This window comes from Planococcus citri, chromosome 5 (genome assembly GCF_950023065.1).
Source record: "Planococcus citri chromosome 5, ihPlaCitr1.1, whole genome shotgun sequence".
Lineage (NCBI taxonomy): Eukaryota > Metazoa > Arthropoda > Insecta > Hemiptera > Pseudococcidae > Planococcus > Planococcus citri.
The window spans coordinates 63,016,764-63,038,088 of NC_088681.1; the positions used below are offsets into that span (position 1 = coordinate 63,016,764).

The 21,325-nt window shown below is 36.6% G+C and overlaps 1 protein-coding gene across 2 annotated transcripts in view; it reads right to left on the reverse strand.

The window, feature by feature from the left end:
- The window catches only part of LOC135846560 (histone-lysine N-methyltransferase trithorax-like), a 40,508-nt gene extending 19,197 nt beyond the window's left edge, over positions 1–21,311 (reverse strand). The window contains exons 1-15 of one of the 2 annotated variants that reach the window (XM_065365729.1): positions 20,775–21,309; positions 19,981–20,680; positions 19,730–19,909; positions 19,416–19,646; positions 19,171–19,341; positions 18,917–19,090; positions 18,685–18,736; positions 18,479–18,605; positions 18,204–18,398; positions 17,884–18,138; positions 17,645–17,806; positions 17,443–17,555; positions 11,723–13,269; positions 4,488–6,509; positions 182–2,060 (exon numbers count right to left, since the gene is read on the reverse strand). In XM_065365729.1, coding sequence (XP_065221801.1) covers positions 182–2,060; positions 4,488–6,509; positions 11,723–13,269; positions 17,443–17,555; positions 17,645–17,806; positions 17,884–18,138; positions 18,204–18,398; positions 18,479–18,605; positions 18,685–18,736; positions 18,917–19,090; positions 19,171–19,341; positions 19,416–19,646; positions 19,730–19,909; positions 19,981–20,680; positions 20,775–20,936 — 7,970 coding nt within the window. In that variant the 5' untranslated portion in view covers positions 20,937–21,309. Of the gene's footprint in view, positions 1–181; positions 2,061–4,487; positions 6,510–11,722; positions 13,270–17,442; positions 17,556–17,644; positions 17,807–17,883; positions 18,139–18,203; positions 18,399–18,478; positions 18,606–18,684; positions 18,737–18,916; positions 19,091–19,170; positions 19,342–19,415; positions 19,647–19,729; positions 19,910–19,980; positions 20,681–20,774 lie in introns of both variants that reach the window. The other variant, XM_065365730.1, reaches the window with a different exon arrangement.
- Between the last annotated feature and the right edge of the window lie 14 nt (positions 21,312–21,325).

Consider the following 21,325-nt stretch of genomic DNA (forward strand, 5'->3'; position numbering starts at 1 on the left):
CTCGCTTCATCATCAAGAAAAAAATAGAGAACCTTAGTTTTTACACACCCTTCATAGTAGTAATGTAACTTCCAGTGGAAGTTTGGAGAATTTAGGGCAATTTTCTGGTATTTTTACAATTTCATATTTTTTCCTTCACCATTTCACATAAATTAAAGAAATATTTCACTGCATCACTCACCTATTTCCATTAACGATATCCGCATCAGAGATCATCATGAACTTGGGAGGTTTCCTGTGTCTGGAGGCCAGCCATCCGAACATATCGTACTTATGCGAACTATTGAAAGGCTCCGTTCTGGCACATCCGGACTCGTTCTTCATCGGAGACGATTTAGTACAATTCTGCAACGGCGACTTATGGAAAACTGGTTTGTAGAATATGCATTTCCACGCATCCGGCAGCTGTTCCAGCAAATACTTGGAAGCGTTGTTTTCGAATCCCAACAACCCGTAGATCGAATCCGCGTTCACCATTGCGTTCTTCGGCAACAAGGGTAATTTATACTTGGCTCTGCTTTTCTGAACCGATTCGATGATCTTATTCCATAAATCTTTCAGGTCGTTCGTTTTATAGGTGAATCCATCTTCGGCGTTCACCTCGAATGAAATCGACGCAGTTTTCCAATTCTTGTTGCCCTCAGTTGACGTTTCGTTGACGAGATGTTGCAATTTGTTGAGATTCTCTTTCTCTAGGATGACTTTCTTTTTACCGTTTATTAATTTCAGCGAAGATGGATCTTCTGGCTGAAGGGCAGGACTAGACGGTGTTTTTGCAGCTTCGATGTTCAATTGAGGTTTGTATCTAATTCTTGGTAACGGTTTGCTTATCGGTTTTGGTTTGGGTGGGTTAGGTTGTGGTTGAGGTACTGGACTGATGGCCGGAGACGACGCTTGATTCGATTCGGATTTAGGTTTGACGTCGTCGACATTGGGAGTGGGGATGTTTTCCATGCTGAGCATATGCTGACGTAACAATTCGTCGAATAATTGCTCGGATTCGCTTTTTATTTCAATCTTTGTCTTTGTATGGTTCGGCAAAGTGATCTTTTTGGTGATGGCAGCATCGGAGAAGAAATCCAACCGAGGCATACTATGTTGGGATACCTTATTATTAATCTGAGGAACAGGAACGGTAGCTGGTTTGGGAGTAACTTTGGGTATCAGATTAGGCTGCGGTTCAATTTTCGGAACACTCTGTCGAACAGCAGGCTCTTCCACAGGTATATTCAACTGCCATGATTTAGCTGCCGTAGTATTTCCGTCTACATCGGTGGTTTGTTGGCTTTTATCATCGATAGTGTAACTAATCTGTATGGTTCTTTGGCTAGGCGATAATGAGACTGTATTCGTACCAGCACAAGCTGTAGAAACTCGATTTGCAGCTACTGGTAGGGGCTTACAAATACCAGGCTCGTTATCCGTATTTATGCACTTGTCGACCTTCGGATTGATCACTTTTGGCGAAGAAATCACACACTTTCCAGCAAAATTCGGACTATCCACCTTCGGACTGAGCAATTTAGGCGAATTTGTATTCGTAGCTGTTTCTTGAACGGCTACCTTCTTTTGAGCCAACATCGGATTCTGTCTTGGAACCACTTGAGCTACAGGTACTGGCTGCTGGGTGTATTTACGAGGTGATATGGCAGCATTGGGCATGGGCATCGTAACGCTGACGGGCACGTGGTGATTCTGGTTCGTCGAAATGGCATTTGCATTATTTAATCGAAAATTTCGACCATTGATGGCGGATGCTACGTAGCCGTTTTTCACTGCTGGTGTTACAGGTTTCTCAATTTGGTAAGTTTGAGGAGCCAGAGTAGGCTGGTTTGGGAATACAGAAGGGGCAAGAGGTGGCTGCGCGGGTGTGACGAATTTCTGCGTGATCACCGGTTTGTTGTTCTTGATTTTTAGCACTTTGGTAGGTTTATCCTTTGGTATAATGTTGTTTTTGTTGGTTTTCGTGATTATCGGTTTGGGTTTTTCGGCTGCTTTGAAGTTGGCCATGTTTTGAGGGTTCACCTGCACGTACATGTATTTTTCCGGCACTGCTGTTCCTGCGGCAAAAACAAAGGGAGAAAATTTATATTTACTTAATAAATCTCACTGTCTGTTTTATTACTTAATGAATAATTTGATATAGGGTGTCTAAAATAATAGTTCTCTATTTTTATGATTAACACCTGGGTCAAAAAAAGTTAAGTCAAAAGCCTCCAAACATGAGATGAATTTTAAAAAATTACGTTTAAAATTATCAATTTTAGAGTCAGAATTTTTCTGAGTAACTTTTTTTTCAAGAAGAAAATCTCAGTCTCCCTGTAAACAATGCTCAAAATTTGAAAAAAATCAAACAATGAAATTAAATTAAATTCTTGATTTTTAATTTCTGAGTATGAATTGGTCTAATAAATAATTTCATATTCAAAAACAAATCTTTCAGAGCCCCCCCCCCACTCCCAAAAAACAATAAAGACCATTAAGGCTGAAAAAATATTTTAAAAACAATACATGAAATTTATTTTTTTCTAAAAAAAATTACTTTAGCAACCAAAAAAGTTCAACTAAGAATTAACCAATAACGAACCAAAAAAGTTATGACAAAAACAAAACGTTTTAACGCACAAGATATCACAAAAAAACAAGAATACTTCAATAAAAAATGTGAAAAAAGTTACGAAAAAATGAAAATTCCGATTAAAATCTAACAATGAAACTTGATAGAGACTTTTGAGACAACTTTAGCAAAAAGCAGGAAAAAAGTTTTTTTTTTGACAATTTTGGTTGAAAAGTGAGACGTTTTGACAATTTAGGTGAAAAAATAACTTTTTTTGATGCTGACGAAAAAACCCAAAGCTTTTTGGCAACTTTTGGCAATAAAGCGAGCTTTTAGGACAATTTTTGGAATTTTTTACAAAACAAGCAACTTGGCGACAATTTTTGGCAATTTTTGGCATAAAACAACACTTTTTGGCAATTTTGACATAAGCCGATTTTCTTTTGTTATTTTTGGCAGAAAACGAAATTTTGACAATTTTAGCAAAAAATGGCTTTGTAGCCAAATTATTGAAATTTTTAGAAATAAGGCCAAGATTTGGAAAAACTGAACCTTTATTTTTTTGGGAGCTGGGGGAAGTTTCCTTTTTCAAGAAGGAGTTAATTAGAAGAATTTTGATGCAAAAATTAATATTTTTTATTCAAAAGTTTTTCAAAGATTTCTTTACATTTCTTTGGCTAATTTTATAACCTGAGAGGCTCTCGGCTTGACTTAAATTTAAAGGTGGGAGAAAAGATATTTTCTGCGGATTTTAAAAATCACTTGAAGGAGTGGGAGCCAAAAAAAAACTCAAAAAGGGGAAACTCTCGAACACCCAATCATTGTTTTTGATCATTGAAAAAAAAAACAAATCATAAAAATTTATTGATCAGCTCCCAGAAAACATTTCAATTTTGTGAACTGAAAAAAAAAAAAAAAAAAACGTAAAATAGACTCGTGTGTTTGCCAAAATTTTCAAAAAAAATCATAGCAGAAAAACCTCCTTTCTGATAAAGATTTCCAGAAAGTATCGCTTTCTTAACATGAAAAAAATCTGCTTCTTTGGTCACAATTTCAAAAAAATCAGATGTCATCAAAATTTCCTTAAAGTCTAATTTTTTTGCCAAAATTTCGAAAGTCTCTCTTTTTTCCAAAAAATGGTTACTTTTTATTGCCAAAATTTTAAAAAAATCTTACCTACTTATTTATAAAAATTGCAGGAGGAAATGCGAGAATTTGGGAGTCAGGAAAAAAGTGGGGAAAAATTCACTAGTAATTCGAGGTGATGGAAGTTAGAGGGATTCATCATCATTAATTGTATCAGTTTCTGGTCACATTTTATTGAAAGCCCAATTTTGACATAAATGGAGAAAATTGCCTTTTAGGAACCCAATTCCTTTCAAAAAAATTCCCTAAAATCTAGAAATGTGTGATTTGGCAGCTGCAACTCTGAGAATTTACTTTCTAGATGAGCAAAACAAGATGTAGCCAATTCGACATTTTTCAAAACATCTTTATGAAAAATTTGGGTTTCCGAGACGCTGAATTTTCCCAACTTTTTTCAAAATTCGGCACTAATGCCAGAGATGAGGATTTTCCGTGTAATAATTGGTCATTCGATTTTTTTCATTAATTAATGCAATTTTTCGAATAATTAGAAATTTTAAAATTCCGTTACTCACAATTTTCTTTCTGGACAGCTGAAAAATGTTCTACGAGCCCTCCCCCCTCCCTTGAAAACATTATCAAAATTTATAATATCTAATTTATAAAATTGTAAATTCATTGATGAGAAAATTTCAATTTTATTCTCGAAATCCCTGATTTTGAAATGACAATTGCAAAGTGCTGCCATTTCTCTGATTTCTCCAGGAGGAAGGCCAATTCTGTAACTTTTTTGAATTATCCAGAGACCAGATTACCTACGTAAAATTCAAATTCATCAACATACCAGACGTAGTCTGAATCTGAACCGGTTTCTGCATCGCTGTCTGCTGCTGCATCGACATCTGTTGAATAGGCGAATTCACAACGATAAACCCAGACGCCGGAATAGGTTGAGGAGGAGGCATTTGCTTCGCAGCTTGGAAAACTTGAGTTGTAGTCGTCTGGTACATCGTAGACGACCCCATGTTACCGGCAAGATGAGACTCCGAAGACATAAACTGACTAGACGACATGACCGTGTTGCTGACCACCGTTTCCATGCCGAACAACATAGTTGTCGGTTGATTTGGCAAAATTATATTACCCTGAGGTGCAAATAACTCAGCTCCGTTCGAAGTAGGCGCCGTGTTGATAATATAAGTAGGCGTTTCGATGACACTGGGTTGCATCACTGTGCCCAGTATCGTAGGTATAACAGGCTGGAAGTTCATCTGGGGTTGATGCAGTTGTAGTTGCGGTTGCGGTTGTATGCATTCTGTGATTGAATTATCTACAGCTACGTAGGTAGGTATCATCTCTTGTTTGGGGAACGATTGTATGACGTAGGTGGGTTGAGCCATATTCGTGGCCATTTGGTACGATTGGGTGCTCACTGGCTGGGCGACGACCGCGCCTGAGATACCATTCAATGCGGCGGAATTGTACATTTCTTGTTTGAGTTCGTCGTCGACGCCGATCACGTTGAACTTAATTCCCGCGTCTTGGTGGATCAACTGCTGCTGAGGAGGTTGCGAGGTAACCGTGATGCATTCCTGTTTCTGAATATAAGCAGCCTGCGGAGCGATACCGACATGCTGCTGTTGCTGAGCCTGAATATGATTCTGTTGCATCGTTCCGGCGAACGAATACACGGTATTTTGAGCAGCTGCCATGCTACAGACGTTGGTTGCAGCTGTAGCGTACTGAATGCTGGCCGGACTGCTTTGATGGTCGTCCATAGTGAACATGTACTTGTGCTGTTGGCCCATCGAGTCGTATACATTGGCTACCATCGTAGGAGCAGATTCGGCAGCGGCGATTTTCTCCTCCTCGGAGGACGTGTCGCTTTCGCAAGACGATATCATGTAGTCGTTGAAATCATCCGAGTTGCACACGTCCAAATGACGTTCGAAACTGAAACTAGTACGATACGTTCGATGACAACGGATACATTTGACCGGTTCTTCGTCCGAGATGTCCACCATTCCATCCAACTGCAGGATGCTCTCGTAAGACTGAACATAAGTTGGTTTGAACGTTCTCTCGGCTGCCTCGTGGTAAAAATCGATCGGCGTCACGTCGTAATGTTTCTTCTTCGAGTTGGTCAAACTGGTATTCGCCGCCATCATCGACGAATTTTCGAAATCAATCTTCCTCTTGACTTTGTTACACAGTTCGTTATAAAACAACGTACTTCCCAAAGTCGTCTCGCTGGTGCTTTGATGCAGAGTGGTCTTTTTGGCCACAACGGAGGCTGTTTCAGCTTCGCAGATATTCTTGTCACGTAAATACTTGCTATTCTTCGAGCTACTTCGACCATCGTCTGGTGATTTCAGACGATGTCTGGCTACCGAAGCTAATTTACCACCGGTGCTTACTTTATTGAGCGAGTTCGACGAGTCGACTTTTTTGGTTCTTTGGTTATCTTTTTTATCCTCAGCAGCGGCTCGATTAGCTAAATTGGCCAAGGCGCGAACAATGTGAGGTGGCTTTTTACCAGTGATCAAAGTTGGAGGATGTATCGATGGACCTGTGGTATTTCTATCGTTGGACTGATCAGTGGTTGGATCACTTTCGTCTAGAGCATCGTCGTAATTGGTCCAAATATCGTGCAGGGTTCTATCGTTCAGTAAATCGTTTGGCAAGTCTTTGTAAATGGCCTCTTGTAATTCGGGAGAGAGAATATCACCACCGCCTGCTTGAGAGCTGATGAACGTTGTCGAATAGTCTTCTTTGCTGCTGGCTATTTTGTTTACTAGTTCGTTGACGAGATGTTTTACTATTTCATTATCGCTATCGGACGTGCTGGCTTCGACTGAGGTCGTATCTGTAACAAGGAGAAAAAAAAAAGAATTTTAAATTAAAAATGTGAAAATGATAAGTCAATATGGTAAAGTAATGAAATTTTAAGAAATTTCAAGGCGATGTTTGCGAAATATCAAATTCAGTATACAGACTTTTTAGGTTCGAAATAGTTTTAGATTCGAAAAATTGCATTTTGAATTTTTCAAGTATTTTGAAATTTACAAAAGTTGAAAGTTGAACTTTCAATGAAAGTTCAAATTCAAAAGTAAGTGGAAGCTACAATTTAAAATTCTGAAAAAATTTCCACAGATATACCTTTTAATACGTTTTCGAAATATTCAATTTTCGAGATGGGACCTTTTGATGGAGGGGGAGCCGGAGCCCCCCATTCCCCAAATTTGGGCCAAACTTTCAAAAAAAATTCTGAGGCATGTGATATATCGAATTGTATGTTTTTGGCGACGCTGAACACGAATATAACGTCAGATTTTTGATTGGACCCCATCTACGGCCCTCAGCACCTCCCCAAAGGGGGTAAAAGTTCAAAAAAGTGCTGTGTTCGTGCGACACATGAAATAGTATGTTTTTGGTGACGCTGAACACGAATATGACGTCAGATTTATGATTGGATCTCATCCAAGGCTCCCAGCACCTCCCCAAAGGGGGGTAAAAGTCAAAAAAAATTGTTTCATTCGTGTGACACATGAAATAGTATGTTTTCGATATCACTGAACACGAATATAGCCTTAGTTTTTTAAATTGACCTCACCCATGGCCCCCAAACCCTCCCCAAATGGATAAAAGTCCAATAAATAGGTAATAATTTCCATATGGGGTCCAATAAAATTTTTTTTTTGTAAGTTTTGCCCAAATTTGAAGGAGGAGGTTCTCTCCTTCCACTGAAAGATCCCATCTCGAAAAAGCATCAAAAGGTACATGACATTGAGTGACCCATTAGTGACTAAAAAGAGACAAAAAACATACTAATGTAAAGAAAAATGACCGAAAAAATAATCACATTTCAAATTAAAATGATCTGGAGGAGAGGTCAAGTTAGAATTACTCGTATGAATCTATCAACCTTTACCTACTGTTTGAGCAGAGTATTTTATTTTCTTAATCTTTGAGCATTTTCTACAGTTTTTTTCTGATTAACACTACCTAGCATTCAACATATTTTTTTAAATTATTTTTTGGTCATGCTACCTGTGAAATAACTTTAAGTAGAATGGTACAGAAAGGCGGAAAAAAGTCCTCGAATTTTGAAAGCCCCATAAAAAGAGCAAAACTAGCTCAAGAAATGGGCGTGGCTTTATTTAGATCACGTAGGCACGTATGATCGATGACCACACCCTTTCACACAGCTGTTTGGTTCTTTGGGTGTGGCTACAGTGTGTGCAGCAACAACCACACCCTTGCTAGCTCCTGATTGGTCCACTGGGTGTGGTCGAACGAACCCCACCCTAAATTATGTGGCTATATAAAAGATCCCCGGTCCTCCGAGACGTTAATAGCGATCAGACTTTTGACCCGGATAGTCTATTGCTATTACAACTGCTCAGTGAAAGTTAACTAGTTGAAAGTTCTTGTGCAAAATGGCAGAAATGTCTACTGGTACTGACGAACGTCGATTCGACATCATCGGTGCTTTGCCACCGGAATTATCTTCGATGATATTTCGAATGCTGGACCCGCCTGCAATGCAGGCTGCTTTGACTGTGCGCAGAAGATGGTATGAAATCTACCAATCAGATCCTGCGCTTCCTACAATCATGAAAAGACGAGTTCGCCAACGAATAAGGCAAAGGAAGAGATTAGCCAAGTATTTGGATAATCCTGAGCGATTGAATGCTCCTAGTCGTAGACGATCACCGAAGGAAACTAGAGTGAAAAAACGCAAGTCCAACAGTGGATCGAGACAAGTGGACGAGAAATCCAAATTTGACTTCGAGGATATCGACTCCTCTGCAGCGATGAAAAGACCTATGCGAATGTAAAATGCATGAAAATCTAAGCTAAGAGTTGTAAATAATAAATTTTCGAGTGTAATGAATAATGGTGAAATAATAATAAAATGTTTGTCTCAACATAAAATAATTGTTCAATTCATTCGAGTATAAAACCATCCAACATCGAAAAAAGAAATGGTAATCCATTTTAAGACGAATGAGAACGACTTGGGTATACTTTCTTCAGAAAATCCTGAAAATGTGGTTCAAAATCCCCCCCCCCCTCCCTCCCAAAAGGAGAATGGAAACAGAAATGAAGAAATTGAAATGCCAAAGTTTAGTCATCATTGATTCACTCATAAAAAAGGTTAAAACAATTATCTAGCAATAGGAATGGAAAGCGAAAAATTTTGCAATTTCTGAAAAAGTGAGAATTATTGTCGATTTTAGGACAAAAGCAACATTTTGAAAATTTTAGCAAAAGGAAGAACGTTTTGAGAATTTTTTGCAAAAGAGGAAGACATTTTTGAACAATTTTTGGAAAAAAGTGTTTTTTTAGAAATTCAGAGGAAGAAAGTGAAATTTTTCAGAAATTTTCTTAAAAAGCGATTATTACCTAGTCAATTTTTTTTTAAAGCGAGAATTTAACATTTTTAGCAAAAGGAAGGGCGTTTGAAAATGGAAAAAAGAGGTTTTTTTGGTGGAATTTTCGGAGAAAGAAGTGACATTTTTCAGTCTTAAAGAGCGAGAATTATTGTCAATTTTTTTCAAAAAGCGAGAATTTGACATTTTTAGCAAAAAATAGCAAGACTTGCGACTAAACTTTCAAAAAATGTGACAGTTTTTAGCAACTTCGTTAAAAATCAATTTTTTTTGCCATTATTGAAAGAAAGGATGACTCTTTGGGGAAAACATAAAATTTTTCGACAACTTTGGTGAAACGCAAGATGTATTGTAAATTTTTGGCAAAAAGCACGACTTTTGGTCATTTTTTGGAAAATGAGAGATTTTTAGCCAATTTTGTAAAGTGAAAAATTATGCGTGCTTCCGAAAAAGTGAGAATTATTGACGATTTTCGGCCTAAAGCACTACTTTGAAAATTTTTAGGAAAAGGAAGTTTTTTTTAGGAACTTTTTGCAAAACTGTTTGTTACATTTCTGAACAATTTGTGGGAAAATGTGGTTTTTTTGGAATTGTGGGGAAAAAATGAAATTTTTCAGAAATTTTCTTGACAAACGAGAATTATTGTCAATTTTTATCGAAAAGCAAAATTTCGACATTGATTAAACTTTCCAAAAATGTGACAGTTTTTATATCAACTTCGTTAGAAATCAATTTTTTCGCCATTTTTGAAAAACGGGATGGCTATTTGGGGAAAACGTAAAATTTTTCGGTAATTTTGATAAAAACGAGATTTTTTGTAAATTTTTGACAAAAAGCAAGACTTTTGAACAATTTTTGGAAAATGAGAGACTTTTTAGCCATTTTTCTAAAGTGAAAAATTTTACTACATATTTCTGAAAAAAAGAAAATCACTGACGATTTTCGGTCAAAAGCAACACTTTGAAAATGTTAGCGAAAGGAATGGCTTTTTGGAAATTTCTCGCGTTTGGAAAAATGTTTTTTTTTGAAAATACAAAAAATAGGATATTTTAACACTCATTGGTAGGAAAATGATGCTTTTTCGAAACATTTGTCAGAAAAGCAAGGCTTTTGATTAAACTTTTGAATAATGTGACAGTTTTTAGCAACTTTGCTAAAATTTTTTTTTTGTTATGTTTGAAAAAAGGAATTGTTTTTGAGGAAAACGTACAATTTTTCGATAATATTGCAAAAAAGCGAGATTTTTTAAAAAATTTTGACAAAAAGCAAGACTTTTGGACAATTTTTGGAAAATAAGAGACTTTTAGCCATTTTTCTAAGAAGTGAAAAAAATGTTGCCAATTTCTGAAAAAATGAGAATTATTGACGATTTTTGGCCAAAAGCAACAGGAACGGTTTTTTGGGAATTTTTTGCAAAAAAAGGTACTTTTGGACAATTTTTGGAAAAAAGTGTTTTTTTTGGAATTTGTGGGGATAATTTTTCAAACATTTTCTTGAAAAGCGAGACTTTGATATTTTTAGCAAATAATAGGATACGTATTTTGACATTCATTTGCAAAGAAATTTTTACTTTTAAGCCACTTTTGTAAAAAAAAAAATCAAGAATTTTAGACAATCAAATCTTAGGAATTTTTTTCAAAAAAAACGACAATCTTTGACTATTTTTCTTAAATGCCCAAATTTTGAACGATTTTCGGGCAAAAAGTATGACTTTGACGGATTTAGAAAAAAACAGAATTTTTTGTGAATTTCTGGCAAAAAAGCGAAACTTTTCGGAATTAATTACAAGAACGCGTTACTTTTTAGGCATTTTGTTAAAAACTAAAAAATGTTTGTCATTATTAAAAAAACATAATTTTTGACAATTTTTTGCAAAAATCAACATTTGTGAATATGTTTTTTTGGGCCGGAGGTCTGCTCAAAATTTTCATCATGCTGACCCGCGTTACACCTTGAAAACTTGAACAAATCGTCCAATTATTCATAATTTCTCACATTTGAAAGTTTGAAAAAAAATCGATAAATCTTCGGCATTATGTTGGACTTTTAAAATCAAAAATGACAGATTTCTGACATTTCGATCATTTGTCATATTCTCTGACATTTTAATACTTAAAAACTTGAAAAAATCCTTAAAAGTCAGACAGACAGGTCAATGGCCTGAAGAGACCAGACAGACGACAGACAGACAGGCAGAAGACGTTGGGAACCCAGACAGGTTGGTCAGTGACCTTGAGAGTCAGACATGCAGGGCAATGACCTTAAAAGGCCAGACAGACAGCCAGCCAGCCAGCCAGCCCAATAACACCACCTTGAGAAGTCAGGAAGACGGGTCAATGACCTTAAGAGAACTAGACAGCATAGTCAGATGGCCATGAAAGGCTTGAGTGAAAAAAACCATATTGCAGGTTCACATAAATTATTTCTTGGGTTTTTTGGGACGCTGAATCTGAATTTGAGCTCAATTTCGTGATCAAACCATTCGAACTAGTATCACGGTTTTGGGAATTCTTTTTTTCAGAACAGATTACCATTAGGAGAAAAAGTTCCAAAATGATTCTTTGTGTTTTTTTTTTGAGACTTTTCTTTTTATGTAGGTGCCTTAAAAGTCTGTACTAATATTTTGTTACCTGAAAAACTCCGCAAAAACAATCAAACAATATAAAAATTCAGAAAAACTCACCACGCATTGATCCATCTTTAGATTGCGAATGATCGACCGTATAATTAATCTCCGAATCGCATCCATTGGGTTGATAACAGTACCTGAGCTTGATCTGTATATGATACTGTACAATCTTCCAAGGCTTAGTCGTCGACCAGAATAACCTCGTGCATCGGTAATAAATAGGCAATATATACTTGGGATTATCCGACAAATGAGGATCAATTTTGCCCAAATTTTCAACATGCAACGATCCGATTCTCAGCTTGACGCTGGAATGACATTCGAGCTTCTTTTTCTTCCTATCTGTTTCGATATACACCGGTCTAAGTATCTCGAAATCCTTTTCAGTCGTCAGGAAAGGTAACGTGACTTCGTTCGTGTCGTGATTTTGACAATAAATAGTACGATTTTGCAGAAATACGCAAGAGGCTTTCTTGGCGCATAAAAAATGATACGTTAGTGTGCAGTTTTTATAACAACAACCGACACTGGCTCCTTTTTTATCGCAAACCGAGCAACGTATCTGGCGACCGCGACTGATAGCGCTATGGATATTTTGCAGCGATCCGTCGATTTCTTCGAATACTTCGGATGACCATAAAGCGCAATTTGAATGAACCCATTCGTTTCGACCGCAGTATATGAGACGTCCTCCCTCGGAAGGTATCGCTTCGCCGGTACCTTTGCAGAGGTTACATTTACGTAAGTCTAGCATTTTGAAATTATCGTAGTTGTATTCGTCGGCGAACATAAGTTTTCGTAAGTTATCGTATTCTTTTTCTTCAGCTTCGGTCGTTGATGCAGATTCGATGACGGTAGAATCGTTGCAGCGAATCGATGAGGTGCCACTTTCACCCAGAGTGGAGTTGCAGGTAGACGACAACTCGGCGAAATCTGCGTTTTCGGTTTCGTCGTCGTTTAATTCGGGTGAATTTGGATCGAACCAGGGGAAGAATTTTTTCAACGAGTCGCGATACGTTTGAATTAAATCCAATTCTTCGACTTCGTCTATAACGCTGATTAATTCTTGATGGAAATTCAACAACGAGCTGTACTGATTGTTGTGTACTTTCGCTTTAATCGATAACAAGTCGTTGTTGATTTTATTCCTGGTTTCGGAATTGTAGCAGCAGTAGCTGCATTTTTGCTGCTGCCATTCTCCACCATCGGTCGCTGAGTCTGTGACACTGCGACCTTCGCAATCGACGCTTTTCAAACCGTCGTCTGCGTCGCTATCGTCGTTTTTATCGCCACTGCCACCAACTGATGATGAAGATTCGCTCGTTTTTGTCATCTCGGACGCCGAAGACGAAGAATCAATCTCCATGCCGGAATCTATTGATATCGAATCTGCATCGGATATGCTGAACGAGCGAGGTTTCTTGGTTAATTTGTTCGCTGTCGTGGTCGCACAACGACAAATATTTTTGCGAGGACTTTCTTTAAACAGGTCGCTGACTTTCTTGTTTTTGCACAGAGATTTCAGGATACCCAGATAACCGGCTTTCAATTCGTCTTCGACTGCTAACCACCATTGAGCTGGAGGTACGCTGCAGCATAGTCTGTAAAAAAATGAGATAAAGTTAGAAAATATATAAACGTATGGATTTGGGTAGTTGAAGTTAAATTTAAGCCTAAGGTAGCCTAACATTAATATTTCAAAATGAATTCAGTGATGGAGATTTCGAGAAGAGGGAAGGGGGGGGGGAGAGACAGAAAAGAAATGAGTTTAATATCGAAAAAGAGTCAATGCAATTGAGCAAATCTACTTCTTCTAGTTTTTGAACCCCCCCCCCCTTCACCAACACTCACGTAAAATTACATTATTTAACAATTCGTTTTTTCAGATTTTCAAGGGCGTTTATTTCATAATTTTTTCAGGGCCACGAGAAAATATTCGTTATATTTAGCGAATTGAATCGCAATAAATACTAAACAATTACATTCCAAAAATTGAAATAAGTGATCATTTAGGATTTTAACCAGGGGTTTACAAACTTTGCTGTGAAATTTTGAAGAAAAAAAATGATTTTAAAAATTTTGAACCATCCAAAAACATGATTTTCAACAAAGTCAAAATTTTAAAATCAATAATTTCGAAATTTTTCCAGAATTTTTCAAAATTTTGATGCTTTTTAATGGATTTTTCAAGGTTTTTTCAATTTTTCAAACGATACATGAACTTATTATTTTTGTGAATTTAAAAAAAAAAACGATTTTCATCAACTTTTAACAATTTTTACAAAATACTTTCAATTTTTTACAATTCACCATAATTTTTGAAAAAAAATCACGACGATTTTAATACAGTAATATCATTCTTCAATGAGATTTTCATCGATTTTTACTCTATTAATGGTTTTTATCATGTTTAAATAATTTCAGGGAAACTTTGTGAACAGAATATCAGCATCTTTTTATCTCATAGTCCATGGAGAAGAGGCTTTCCATCTCCATTTGATAAAATTTTGGGAAAATTTCAAGTTTCAAGAATCCGTTGGAAGCTTTGGAACCAGAACTGCTCAAAACGTTTTGAAACAGTTTCCAATCGATTTGGCAGGTCGAAAATAGGGTATATTCCAAATTTCAGCTTTCTAGGTCAATTTGGTTAAATTTTGATTTTTCCCACATTTTTGGCCAAAATCTGGTTTTTGAAAATTCACCAAAAATCGAAAAAGGCACTTTATAGGACTTGGAATTATTTAATCTTCCTTATACTATGAAAATGCCATTTCAAGTTACGTTGGTATACTTTTTTTCAATTTCGAAATGAGGTCCTCAAAAGTCGACGAAAGGATAAAAGATAATCTCTCATTTCTGCCTCACCCCCCCCCCCCTCAAGGAAAAATGATCAATGTGATTCATTCCAATTTCGAAAATACGATATACCTATCAAAAATTATTATTTATTCGGTAATATGAATTGGTAGATGAGGGGAAAGGGAGGGTCTATGGCTCTCTAAACGATTGAATGAACCTTGAAAAATTGAAAGTGAAAGTTTTCATCAATTGAAATTTTTATAAAATCACATCAAAAATTAGTAGCCCGGCCCTTGTCTCGCGTCCTCGTTTTCCTCCCTTCAATTCTGGAGTCCGGCTTGGACTTTAGTATTTTTTAAAAAATACTCCCCCCCCCCCCATTAACTTTTCAATTTTTGGTCAGTTTTTTCAAACATGAAAATTTTTCTTTTTAGTAAAAATGGCCAATTCTAGAGGATTTTTTTTTCTAAATCTGAAAAAAAACAATGATTTCAATTTTGAATCTTTTAGCCTTTGTTAAATCTTAAATCTGATCAGAAGCTATGATTTTTCGAATTGAACACCTCAAAATATGTGGTTTGAAAGGAAATTTCAAAGAGCCAAAATTAAATTCTACGAGTTTTAGTAGGTAGAATTTTGAAAATTTTAACGAAAAAATTGAAATCTCATCGTAGGTTGGGTCGACTAGAAATACTGTCAATTCAGTTTAGGAAATTTGATAAATTTTATGGGATAAGTACCTGCTTGAAAAATATTATGTTTTTATAGAGAAAGGGGGAGGAGGGAGAGAGTTCTTGAAATTTGATAAAGTCTGGCAAAAAAACGTATGGCCAAATAACTTCAATAATATGTCGGAAAAATTTCAATTACATTCGAAATTTCTCCCCCCCCTTCCCTCTTCCTTCTCATCAATTTACCTGCCAATTTCAAGATTATTTTCATATTTTTAAAAATGATTTTGAATTTTTTTTTGAAATGTACGGCATAAGTATTTCAGGGTTGCAGAGTTGAGAATTTTTTTTTTGGGGGGGGGGGGTTGAGCATTGAACTAATTTGAACTTTTTTACGTTTTGTTAAAATCATTTGACTACTATGTATTTCTCGCCAAAGTCAATCAAGTTTCAAAAAAGACTCGTTTATGTGCAATTTGCCAAAAATTGAAAACTAAAAATTACTGAAAATTATGCGTTGAAGTCGATTTTTTTCATTTTCTTTCAGGCCTGCATTAACCACAGCGAAAAAAATTTTCGATTTTGAAGGAAGTGAGATTTCAAAATATAAGATCGACTGACTCTCTATTGGCAAAATTTTTGGACATTTTTTTTTGATCGAATCGAATAGGACAGAATTTTGGAATTTACGCAAAGCACCAGAAAAAAGCAACCAAATTTTTTGTTTTTTAAAACTTTTTTCCAGTTTTTTCAAGCCTCAAAATCGATTTTGAAATTTTGATATTTGATTTTCTGGCCGACAACTTTCCATGAAAACTCACAGGAAATGCAAAAATGTATCTTCATTCGAAAAAATTAGAAAATTGGCACGAATCTGAGGAAAACACAATTTTTTTTCTTGAACTAGTTTTAAATCAATTCCGGAGACCGAAAAGGTTGAGCGAAAAATAAAAAAAATAGTATGGTTATTTCTGTACAGAAATTTTTCACAAACATGCCAAATTTTGTCGTTTCATTTGACAGTAAAATGACCACCATAAGTTTCAAAGTCAGTTAAAATTTTCACACAGTCTTCAATTTCAAATGACCCTTATTTTCTCCTTTTCGAAAAAAAAATCAACGTGTCAGATAAAATTTTGCAATATTTTTTTCTTGTGCGTATTTTCAGAAAGGAGAGGGGATGTCTCTTGAGTCAACAAGCACCCCCTCCCAATTTTTCAAAATTTTACAATAAAAAAACAAAGGTCATGTGACATATTGTTTGTAACATTTTCGATAGCGCTGATTTCGAATTTCAGCTCATTTTTTCGATACAAGTCCCCTAAGGCCCACAATGAGGCCCCAAATTTCAAAAAAATTGAAAAAATCGTGTAACCTATTGCTTGTTGGGTTTTTAGAGGTGCTGATTTCGAATTTCGACTCACTTTTTCGATAAAAGCCTCCTAAGCCCCACATAGAGCCTCCAAATTTTGAAAAAATTGAAAAATTTGTGTGACCTATGGTTTGTTGGGTTTTTGGAGGTGCTGATTTCGAATTTCAGCTTACCTTTTTCTTAAAAAGTAATGTATAATCGAAGTCAGCGCCTTTTAATTAGTATAAATCGATATGTCACATCAGTTTTTTCAGATTTTTGGGAAGAGAGGAGGCAAGTGGAGAGGAGGGGGCTCACTGAGGAACTGTATCCAAAAAATAAGCGAATATTCGAATCCAGCACCCTCGAAAACCTAACAAACGATGTGCCACACGTCATTTAAATTTTAATGAAATTTTGACCATGTTTAGGGTTCGAGGGAGGGGGGGAGGGGGAATTGAGAGGGATTGGATCGAAACCAATAAGTAAATACATGAATACGGCGCCTTCGAAATAATCTTATCAAAATTTTGAAATGATAGCTTAGCTATTGTATTCATCGTGAAAAGTTGAGCTTTCAAGCTTTCACAATGAAAGTTCAACTTTGAGCTTTTTTGATTCTAAGCATGGATTTTGAAAGTCCAGTTTTCTCTTCATAAACCCCTGCAAACAGATTTGCTGCAATTTCAATCAGTCTCAAAATCTGAGCAGTTCTGTAAAAAATTCTAGGGTTGCCCCCCCCCCTTTAAAAGGTGGTTTGAGTTGCTCCTTAGAGGATAGAGAGGAGAGCTCACAGGATTCTAAAGACGGACTTTTGAATTAGAGACCTACGGAGAAATTTGAAAAAATTGACTCGATCCGGTGCAAATCCCACATTTGTATCTATAACCCCCCCCCCGCTCCCTCTCCAAAAAATGCCAATATTTAAAAACAATTTACAAAACATTACTCACCGACAAACGAATTCTATGGTATCCGGTAGGAAGCTCAATATTTGATATTTTTCGTGCGAGATCCCCTCGCACTTCGCATGGATCCATTTTTCGCATATACCACATTCCATCATCTGTACATTTCAAAATAAATCAATCGTTAATTTCATTCCCAAAACCGAACAATTCAAATCATCTCAAATTCAAATACAATCTCGCTTACTTTAACATTATAATCATCGTCTTGATAACATCTCTGGCACAAAGGGCAAAAGCTGCCCTTCTGTCTAAGTTTAAAGCACTCGGAGCATAACGGTATATTTCCAACATAAGTAAACACCGATGTACTATTACAACTTTTACATTTCAAACAATTCGAACAGACCTATCGAGAAAACAACAAAAAATTAGTTCTCGAAATTATCTAGGCTAAAATCGAGGTACCTTAACCTTTTCTCTTACCCATGGTCGATCCGATTTAAACAGACGTTTATTTAAAGCTTTATTAGTAAGGCACTCGTCATGGTAAGAATTTTTGCAGCGTTGGCACGAGGTTAATATTCTCGAATCACGTTCTCCGCATGCCGAGCATACTTTACACTTACGGCAAACCCAGCTGACGCGACATTTCTCCAGTTCCGATTCGTCACGGAAGGCCGAAGGTCCCTCGGCGCAATACCAATGATACGGTTCGCAGCATGATACACAATATAACAGCTGTAACACAACATTCTGTATAGACACCTTTCTTTTCAGCGAGTTTATATATTTTTTTTTAATACCTTTTCTATTCCGGCGCTTCCGCAAAGGAAACATAATGCTCGAACATTCAGTAACTCGGAGCTGATTAACGGAAATCCGGTTTTGTATACTTCGTCGGGGTCGTAGGCTTCCCAGAAATCTGTCGATATAAGTTTATCTTCGTTTTCGTCCGATTCGTCTGACGAATCTTTGCCGAAATCTTGTAAAGTACGAGCCTATAAAAATACACAGATGGAAACCGTCGTTCGAAGAATTCTACAAACGAAATGAGCAGAGTTTAGGTTCAGTTGCATACCCCATAGTGAGCGTTCGCTTTGGTTGAATCTGAATCACTGGCTTGCTCCGAAAGGATCGGTATAGAATCGTCGCATTGGCGGATTTTCACCGATGAAGGTCTCTCTGCTGCGAGTTTAGTTTCGCTGCTGTAAGATTAAATCGATTGATAAGTTGAATAATACAGAGTCGAACCAGTATAGGCAAAAAATTCCAAAAATTACGTACTTTTTACGTAAATTTCTAGCACAATCTGCTTCCGATAAGGGGCAAGGGGTTTCTAAAACATAACAAGAGAGAAATAAAATTTAGTGGCTAATATTTCAAGTAGCTTATCGAAAAATTTTCGACATAATTTAAATTTCAAAGATTTATCTAATCGTGTTTTTTATCATTTCGATTAGACGAAGCCGGTGAAAAATTCTCACAGGTAGAGAACGTTTCATTTCATTTCTAATACCTTCGATTTCCTTATCATTCGATGAAGTTTTCAATACAGATGACGCACTCCGGCACACGTGCTTGATTCTGGGACCTCGAGGTAAATAAGGTTCTTTCTCGGTGAAATTTTCTTCAACTCGGGCACTCTCTTGAGGCACTTTGTTTCTCGTAGTAATTTTTTGATGTAAGGTATCTACGTAAAAAAAAAAAGGGAAAGTAAAACCAACAATAACGTTACCAATGTAAACATTCTCAACGTGAAAAGATGCTTACTTCTTTTATGAATATATGAGGCGGATTTATTGCCTCGAGTGTCGCCCTTATCCAAAGTACGTTTACTGCAACGTACATTTCGAAGATAGTTGAGCATATTTAAACGTTTTCTTAGCTTATCGTGACCTTCTTCGAGTTGAACCGGTTTACAAATACCACTCAAGGGATGATCTGCGATAGGAAAATAGACACGTGAAATATCTAGAGCGATAAATAAAGTAAACAAGACGTGTTGAATAAGTTACCTAGAATCGGGTATGGTTTTTTGAGATCCGGTGGTGATAGGCCGTTCAAATAATTCGACTTTACTTCCTCCGGTATCAGTTGTATTAGGGATTTTTTAATAGAAGCGGGCATAATATACTTCTGTAGACATAAACTTAACAAGCAAGCGTTACATCTGAGACTTTTTAAAGGATCTTCGGATTCTTTTCTTCGATTCGGTGTAACGGGCAAGATAACACATTTTCCAACACCTGAAGAAAAAAAAACAAACAACGAATCATTTACAGGAAAGTGTGAAAATATAGGGTAATATAATGAGGAAGAATCCACGTACCTGTTTCAGCTTTACACTTGAGAATTTCGGAATTCGGTTGCTTGGAGTATTTAATCATTTTTAGGATAAATCTACGACACGGTTCGCAGCTATAAATACCGAATTTTCTCGTCTGCAGGATGTATTTGTAAAACCGAACCGAACCGCAGATTCCACAAGTGATGACACCGGAACGTGATTCTAAACGAATAAAATAAACGTTAATTCTGTTCGTAATACGACTTGGGGAATGGAAATAAATTTCGAAATACCTTTATCAATAAACTTTTTCGCCGAGAATGGGCCAGTGATGGTTGTTTCGGAAGTGATGTTCAGTCTTGCTTCTCTAATGATAACTTTACTCGAAGGTGGATCGATTTTGGCGCGTTTTTTATCCATGCCACCGCAAGAAGTATCCGAGTCGTCGGATCTAATACCGTTGTAATCACGTTCTTCATCGATCATATCGGTTTTCGCGCCTTTTATCGTCTTCAGCTTGTAATTGCGATCGTGATCGATGAATCTTTTATTTGGTTTAATAACTCGAGACGAATGTAAACTACGACTAGGTAATATGAACTTCCTACAGTACCGATCCGATAGGTAATTGGCGCTTAGGGGTTTATGCTTGAAACGCATTAGACTATTTTTATTCAACGACTTGAAATTATGCCTGATTTGAATTTTAGGATGGTAACGATTCATCATCATACGTTTCTGACGCCATAATTTGATGCCTTTTTGTCTCTGAGGGCATTCGATTAGTTTCTTCTTCGTGACGTTGGTGTTTGACTTACGACTGGAAGGTGTTTCGATAATTAGATTATCATTCGGGGTGATTTTAGTCAACGGGATTGCTGGTACGTATAATCCTTGCTCGGTCATTTTCTCTCTGAGATAAGTTTCGTGATTTCTTTTGGCAAATTTCGCTTCGTCGATATCTTCGTTGGTGAATCCGTTAAATGGTTCATTCTGCGAAAAACGCGCGCAGTGTTAGAAAGTTGGTGTTTTTTTTTGCTTTATCTCTAAACGGAAACACATATTACGTGAACGAAATGTTACTTACATTGTCGTCGTCGCCAAAAGTACTTTGAAATAGCGATAAACCAAAACATAAATCCTCTGATATTGAGCTCGTATCGCAAGAAGGTACTACGACGGAATACGCGCTCACCAAACTCCTCGATATCATTTTCGAGGGTTTGCCCGGAAACTTGAACTTCACCATGGTTGATTACGATTAGTACACGTTAATTAGTTAAAAATACTCCATTATTTTGGTAATATTACTAGGAATTTAAAACGAGAAAGTGAAATGAAAACAACATTCGTTAATAAATCTGTTTTTCAACTCTCTTCTTTGTTGTTTGGGTTTTCAATTGTCTATCAGAACGTGATAAAAAAAATGCCGCGATTCTCTCTCGACGAGTATGAGGTCGACGGGTTTTATGGGTTTTTTACACTTACTGGCGATGGAAACGAAGTGAAGAAGTATTTTACGTATTCTAGAGACATTAAAATACTCAAAATTATCGAGAAATCTTTTAAAAAACGAAAAATCGAGAGTTTAAACGCAGTTTTTCAACTTGAAAAGGTGTTTTATCGTTGGAAAATAGG